The sequence below is a fragment of the Amblyomma americanum genome, chromosome 2, assembly GCF_052857255.1.
Source record: "Amblyomma americanum isolate KBUSLIRL-KWMA chromosome 2, ASM5285725v1, whole genome shotgun sequence".
Taxonomy (NCBI): domain Eukaryota; kingdom Metazoa; phylum Arthropoda; class Arachnida; order Ixodida; family Ixodidae; genus Amblyomma; species Amblyomma americanum.
This window is the reverse complement of record NC_135498.1, coordinates 183,144,450-183,151,723: the sequence shown is the minus strand read 5'-3', so window position 1 is coordinate 183,151,723 and position 7,274 is coordinate 183,144,450. Positions and strand designations below refer to the sequence as shown.

General features: G+C 47.1%; 1 protein-coding gene across 1 annotated transcript in view; it reads left to right on the top strand.

The window, feature by feature from the left end:
* Positions 1-1,166: 1,166 nt before the first annotated feature.
* The window catches only part of LOC144119359 (3-alpha-hydroxysteroid sulfotransferase-like), an 8,648-nt gene continuing 2,540 nt past the window's right edge, over positions 1,167-7,274 (top strand). The window contains exons 1-2 of the mRNA XM_077652001.1: positions 1,167-1,733; positions 4,051-4,246. Of these exons, the coding sequence (XP_077508127.1) occupies positions 4,067-4,246 (180 nt within the window). The 5' untranslated portion in view covers positions 1,167-1,733; positions 4,051-4,066. The remainder of the gene's footprint in view (positions 1,734-4,050; positions 4,247-7,274) is intronic.

Below are 7,274 nucleotides of genomic sequence, written 5' to 3'. Positions count from 1 at the left end.
CTGCCCCCCCCCCCCCCCCCCCCCCCCCCTGTAATCTTTCTGGTCTTTGCGCCCGCATTTGCGGCTGCGAAAGAGAAGGAGCCTGCAAGGCAAACCGCCAAACGTTTAAAAAGTGTGTGGAGGGGGGGAGGGTTGTGTATTTAATCTCCATGGCCCGTGGGTACGACCAAACTGCTTGAGGCATTTATTTTCAAAAGGAATGAGCGCTCTTGCATAAGTGATCCGTGTGTCTTTATCACGAAGAAATCGGGGATGGAATGACAACCAGACTTTTGGTCATTTGCATGCACTTTCGAGGGAAAATGGTTTGATGTACAGCCTTTGCCAAAAGTAACCAGGCTGCATGGTTTGCTTCTCATAGGAGTAGTAGAGCCCTTGCGGCTTCCGTACTGATCAAAGAGTTCTCGGAAAGCGAGGAGAACGGTTCTCCTTACTATGCAGAGATTAAGAGCTTGAATGCTGGCATAATAGCTCCAAAATACGACTGAGAAGCAAGCTGTGTAGCCTGGTCACTTTTGGAAAAGGCTGTAAGTGGATGCGCAAAAAGTAAATCAGTTGTAAGACAGGCAACAGGGTGCGTGTGCGCCTTCTTCTTGTCCTGTGTCTTGGTTTACGCTGGTTTTTTGTTATAACATGGATAACCAACTGGCTCATCAGTTCACGCTTGTGGAATATTTATGTACTCTCCGCAGGTAGTGGTCGCGGATCTAGACCACGAGTGTTATTACTAGAAGAATAAGAATTGGCTTGAGCGCATCCGGCAAATACTTTGCAACTCATGAATGGCAGCTTTCCAGCTCACCTCAGGAGAAAAGTTTATGGTGTAATTATTCGAAATTTTGGAATAGCTAATTCAGTACCCTCTTATTCGATTACTCGAAATCAAACAAATTGCATATGGGAGGACTGCCAAAGATTCAGAGGGTATGATTTGATTGGCAGTACCATAAGGGTGAGGTGACAGAGAAATGCACAGAAGTTGCAGGAATGTTGAACAAAAATATGTACAAAATTTTTATTTAAGCTGCTGAAGCGGTCAGCAATTTTTCAGTGTCATGTATTGGGTTCCCGTCTAATTAAGGAGCTGCACTAATACCGTACAGCTCAGCGCAGTCGTTTCCGTTTCGAATCGATGATAGCTCCGATAGTGGCTTAATTGTAACGAAAAAACAGCACTTGGAAAGAAAACTCTTTTGAGAAAAAGGAGGAAGGGAGTGACGATGAAGACATCGCGCTTACTTTCCGTCTCATAGGGGGAAAATGAATTGGCTTTAGCTTCAACAAAATTCTTTGCAATCTACTGCCTTTACTGTGCTATTTTCTGTTAGTCTGGTATGCTGGTACCAGTCATTACACAGGAACAGGACTAGAAGCGAAAAGTTTGGCCCCATACGGTCGTTCATGACTGCCTTTATACGTTTACACAGTCGTTTGAGTGGAAATACTGCCTAGGGTGACAACCGGACTGTATGAAGACACAGCTGTGAGGGCGCCCACCATCACATCCCCGTTTCCATCGCATGTTCATCCGCATCCGGCCGTAGTGCCAGTTAAAGCTGTGCTCTGCAACAGCGGCGTCCGGTTGACGCGACTACGTGCCACAGCTGCAGCCACATCAGGACGTGTCTTGTTGTAGTTTTCCATTCTCGGCTCACTTACGAGACCGGAAAAAGTGAAGTAGGACTCAAGAAACGCAGCTTCAGCTAGCCGGCCAACGTCTGCGCCTACAAGAGGTAAATTTGATTCTTCGCTCCTCCAGCCTGAAAAGAAAGAAAGCAGCAGGATGTGCTCTTTGCTATGCCATTACTTTCACCTTCCACGCGACCACTTGCCAGTGATGCGCCAAACCTACCTTAGCCTTTATCTTTCCTTGACACCCACTCCACGTGAAAGATCGCGTCGCTTCAGAATGAAGAAAAAAATGATATTAATACCATTCAGGTTTTGTAAGTCGAGTTTCACAGATTACCTTGTTTCTAAGGGATGTCGGAAATTTCTGCCTTTAACTGGGAGAATTGGAAGAACGCTAGGCTTTCCGGTGTTTCATAATTGAAATTCTGGGTTTTGCTCAACGTGAAAAACCCAGCCCTTCTTCTTTTACTCCCTCCCTTGTCTCTTCCCTTACGGCGCGGTTCAGGTGTCCAACGATATATGAGACAGATACTGCGCCATTTCTTTCCCCAAAAACCAATTATTATTATTATTATTCAACGTGAAAACTTCACTCCAAAAGAAATGGATGTGGCGTATCGTGTTCATTTTTGACTGCTCAGAAACGGTGCTCATCGCAAGCCACCACCGACGGCCTATAGCTGCAGGAAGGTTTATACGTTGACCCCTCGTAAAAACTCGGGTCCTCTTGCTATACAAGATATGCTGTGTCTCGTCTGATTTGTGTAAAATGAGTGGAGCATACTACAAGATGAAGGTCTCGGTCGGCTTATTTAGAAAGCCCGGCGCAGCCCGCTACACCTAACTTGTCGCCATTTTCTGTTCCCTTCCACTACACTCTCATTCCAAACGCGACCATTCTTTCGCTCTCCGGATTCATAATATACCGTGGGTTTCGTATCGTGCTGTTGTTTAATTTACTGTTAGTTATCAGAAGTATGCCCAATTAAAATTTTGACCGCATCTTTCCCGTGTGAAAAATTTACCTCTTTCTCTTTCTATTATTCAGTAATGGCTCCCTGGCCTACTCTTAGCTGAATTTCCATTCTGTTCGCCCCAAATTTTCGGCCATTTGGTCAAGCAGTGGCCGAAAGGATCAGTCATTGGGAGTTCAGCTAAAAATTGCGACTCTACGCGCCAGGTGTTCACTTCAGCGACCGCAGTGTGCACTGCTTCCGGAAGGCGTAAAATTATCCCGTGTTTACAGGAAAGAGACCGAAAGCAGAGTCTCAGTGTGACCGAAAGCAGACTCAGACTGTGAGTCTGAAAAGCGTGTGAGGCGAAACAAGAGCGATGGCACGTGGTGGACGCCAAAGTTCAACAGAACATTGACCTTAAGTTTGCAGCTGTACGAAGGGCGTCATCAAGCGAGTCCTTGGAATAGAAGTAGGAAGAACGTAGTTTTATCATTTAAGTTGGGCGAAGGTTACCGCCCCGATAGCAATTCCCCCTGCGTCTAAACTATAATTTATTTTTCTTAGTGTTATGTTTATTTCAAACTTTAAATTGTGGGCTTTAAAGCCCCAACCGACTCATGGTTTAGGACGGACGCCATAGTTGCAAGGTGTGCATAATGTTAGACCACCTAGGACTTTTTGCATGCGCTAACATCGAACAGCACACTAAGCTTTTTTTCTCGTCGACATGGAAATGCGGCTGCCGTCCCCGAGATGGAACCATGAACTTGAAATCAGCAGCCGAGCGCGAAATCCATAGCGCCCACGTGACTGGTTATGCTAACTCTATCCTTGTTGTTCTCCCTTGCAGGTGCACGTTCTCCACCTACTATGCGGCACTCGTGATGCTTAGTAGTACGATGTGATCATAGAACTGTATGTTTTTAATATATGGGCTTCTAACGTACGCTTTGGTGTTTAAAATTTAACATTATCGGCACTACATTAACGGACCAGAAAACAAAAACCGATGTAGAATAAAACCCGACGTTATTGTATCGCTCATCATACATGCTGCTTTCAACAAAGGGAGTGCAGAAAAAAATGTTTAGTTTTCTAGCCCTCATTATGTATGCTGTCACAAAACTCTTGATTTATAACAGACCACAGGCAGTAAATTTCTCTCGAGATTTTAGAGAAACTCAACATAACGACTTTCAAAGAGAGGAAATAGGTGTTTGTGCTTTGGATTTGAACTTAAACTTTCAAATTCGTGTGGGAATTGTAAAATGACCCACCATCCGATGATAGTGGACAGGGCGACTGTGAAGTCCTCAACGCGTATGAAGTAAGAAAAAAAAAGTTGAGAAGACGATGTTAGCATCTAGAACAGCAAGAGAGATAAAGGATGTTCCGAGCCAGAGAGCGTGTTCAACCTTTCTAAATAGCAATTTTTAATACATGGCTTGTTTCTTTCCTATAGGAAAGGCAAACCTATCATGGCTCAGAGAAGACCGTTCTGCCAGATTATCGATGGTGTTCCGAGACCACCGAACTTCAATCCAGATGTATTTCGGGAAAGCCTAAAGTTTAGAGCCCTCAAGGACGATGTAGTGATGAGCGCTTACCCTAAGGTGGGCACGCATTGGCTCCAGTACATCGTTCAGCTGATCCTCAAGGTAAGCTCGGTGATGTGGATGCTCAAGTCTTGATTTTTGAACGAATGCCGGAAAAACCGAGAACGAAGGACTGTTATCAGCGTTGTTTTTCAAGTTCTGTGTTCGTTCTTTCAAACCTGTTCACGGATGTACAAATCCCAGTTTATAAGAGATTTTATGAATGAGGAAAGGACCAATACATGGCAACCCTGACCGTTTCAAGTGCCCAAATAAGAGAGTTTAGAAAGAACAATATTAATACTGTTTTATGAGGCTTTCACTGTGGCATGGTATGTGAAGAGAAGATGGTTCTCAACATCTATAACTTCAAAGTGTTCATCCTCTTCGGCTGTTCAGAGCTGATTGCGACACTTCTAAAAACAGCAATTTGCACTTTCTGTACTGATACGTGACACATTAACCAAACCGCAGGAATATCTGAAAAGCCGTTTGCTTTGAGGTGGATAGACTGCACTCTCAGGCTCATAATCTCTGTGCTCCTAGTTTCAAAAATTTTGCTCACTTAACAGAAATCGTGGTGAACTGTTCAGTCCTAGAAATTTTCGGTGTAGATTCATGTAGTTAAAATCTTCTGCTACGACCGCTTAGCGCTTTAGTCAGACGGTGATAGGTGGTGTGGGCAGGGTATTACTTTTCCTTTTATACTTACAGCGCACAGAAACAAATGCCCCGTAAGACGCTTTCATGGAGCATGGGGGTCATGATGAAAACATTCAAGGCGCATGATGGCGTATGGTACTTCATGACATCATGAAATTCGTCACTACTGCTCCCATTCTAGCCTGGACACAGCATTTAAACGAAGCTTCAGGGTCGTATAGTTTTTGCTTCAGAAGTGTACGCTGTCACTCAAGTTCATTTCATAATGGGCCTGTCACACTAGGCCAACAGTCGGCCGACTCGGTCTGCCAAAACCATGTCGTCGTGATGTCTGGCTCTATGTCACACTGCGCCGACGAAAACAGTCGGCCGACTGTCGGCGTCGGCGCCATGTCTCCCACAAGACGGCAGTTGGCCGATGGTCCGCCAACTCCCATGCCACACTAGCGAGACAGCGTGCGAGACCTCCCGCAGACTTGACCCTTTCTCGTTCTCACTCTTTTGTCATTTCCTGCTATGCGAAATTCATGGGCCGGGATGCTTCATTTTTAACTCTTTTAAATAAATCCCACCATAGTAAAGCACTCTTTAACAATCGTGATTATGAACCTAGGCTGAGGGCAGCCCAGTACTGAGCGGCACTTATTTCTGGGTCAGAAAGGCATGGCTCGAAAAAAAAAAAAAACCAGTCGCTCGAGGGTAAACAGGACGGGAGAGATTATTTAAGGCTAAAATAATAAAAAGAAAAAAATTCTCGTTAACGCGGATTCGAACTAGGAACCTCTGGAATGCGAAGCTACTGCCACACCCACGACGCCATGGAGAACAGAGTAATTTTCGTCCTTCAGAGGTGCTGAAAGAAGCACTCCGCAGTGTCGCACTCGCGACAGAAGTAAAGCCGGCGACCCATGTGCGAAAACTCGGCCGGCGCGATGCACCGGTCGCTGCTTGCGCATTGCAGCCCCACTGCAAGCAGGGACACACGGAGCAGCAAGCATCGTTGCGCCGCTCGACTCAAGCACTCGAGCTCAAAGTGTACGCTTTGCCACCCGCAGCGGTCTGATTACTGCGTGTTGAACTTCGCACCAGAAAAGACGAAATAGCCATATTATCAGAAAGACCGCCTGCTATACACGAGCAGCGACAAAGCATGCTTGCGCTAGTAGCGAGCTTTCGGCAACGGCACCGCCCGCGGTCCCGCCAGGCGACGAACTCTGCTGCTGGGCGGCGCAGCGGACGCCGCTTCGCAAGTAGCCTGCGCTAGATCTCTTAATATCGCTTGGCTGTTAACAGTATAATCGCACCATGAACTAAAATTATGGTCAATTTCCGCGACACCTTCGGCTGCGGAGCTAGCGGACCGCTGCGGGCGACAGGCGAGCCGGACTACAACGGCGGGCCAGCGGCAGCTTGCTGGGCGATTCTGGCGAGAAATTTTGCTCTTATCAAAGTTGTTGCTTTTACCAGCAACTCGGTGTTGATCAACGATCCTCAGAAATGATACATTTGTCACATTTTTCAGTCTCAGCGTTTATTGCTTACGTCAAAAACAATCTTAAGCTGATTTTTATAACGGCGGCGGACGGGATCCATGCTGGCCTGCCGGCGAGCAGGCTCGGTTTACTTCACGTTCGAACAAGAAAAAAAAACGAAACAGCCATGCTATCAGAAAGGCCGCATGCTATATTCGAGCAACGACGCCATGCCTGCGCAACAGCCGCGCTTTCGGCAACGACGACGCCTGCGGGAGCGCCAGGGCGACGAACTGCGCTGCTTCCCGGCTGCCGTACTCGTCGCTAAGCCTAGCTGGTTTCGCATCGATGCCGCAGCTCAGGGAGCTTTGGAACTAGCCAGCGCAGTAATAAAGGAACTCCTGTAGTCACATCAACCTGTCCGATAATAAAATAATGTTATGCTCGATTTCCGCGACGGCTTCAGCAGCGGATCTAGCAGACGTTAGGCGAGCCGCACGAAGCAGCAGCAGCAGCAGCAGCAGCAGCAGCAGCAGCAGGCGGCTATAGGGTGAAATTTGCTTGTATCGTATTTATCACTTCAACCAGCACCTTGGCATTGGCCAACGATCCTCAGTAATGATACCTTTTTGGACATTCATCTATCCCAGAGCTTGTTATGAACATAACAAACAGTACTATAGCGAAATCGTGTTCGTGTCTCGTGAATGTTTTTGCTCAGCGACCGATCTCGCGACGACACGGTCGGCAGACCGGTTTTGTCGGCGTCGCGGGCGTCAAAGCATGTCACACTACGAAGACATCTGGTCGTCGGACGAGTTGGTGTCGTTGTCGGCCTAGTGTGACAGCTTGGTCTGCCACAGACAAGGTCGGCCGACAGGGCTGGCCGATCTTTGGTGTCTTTGTCGGGTCGGCGTCGGCGGCGTGTCGGGCTAGTGTGACAGGGCCCTAAGCGA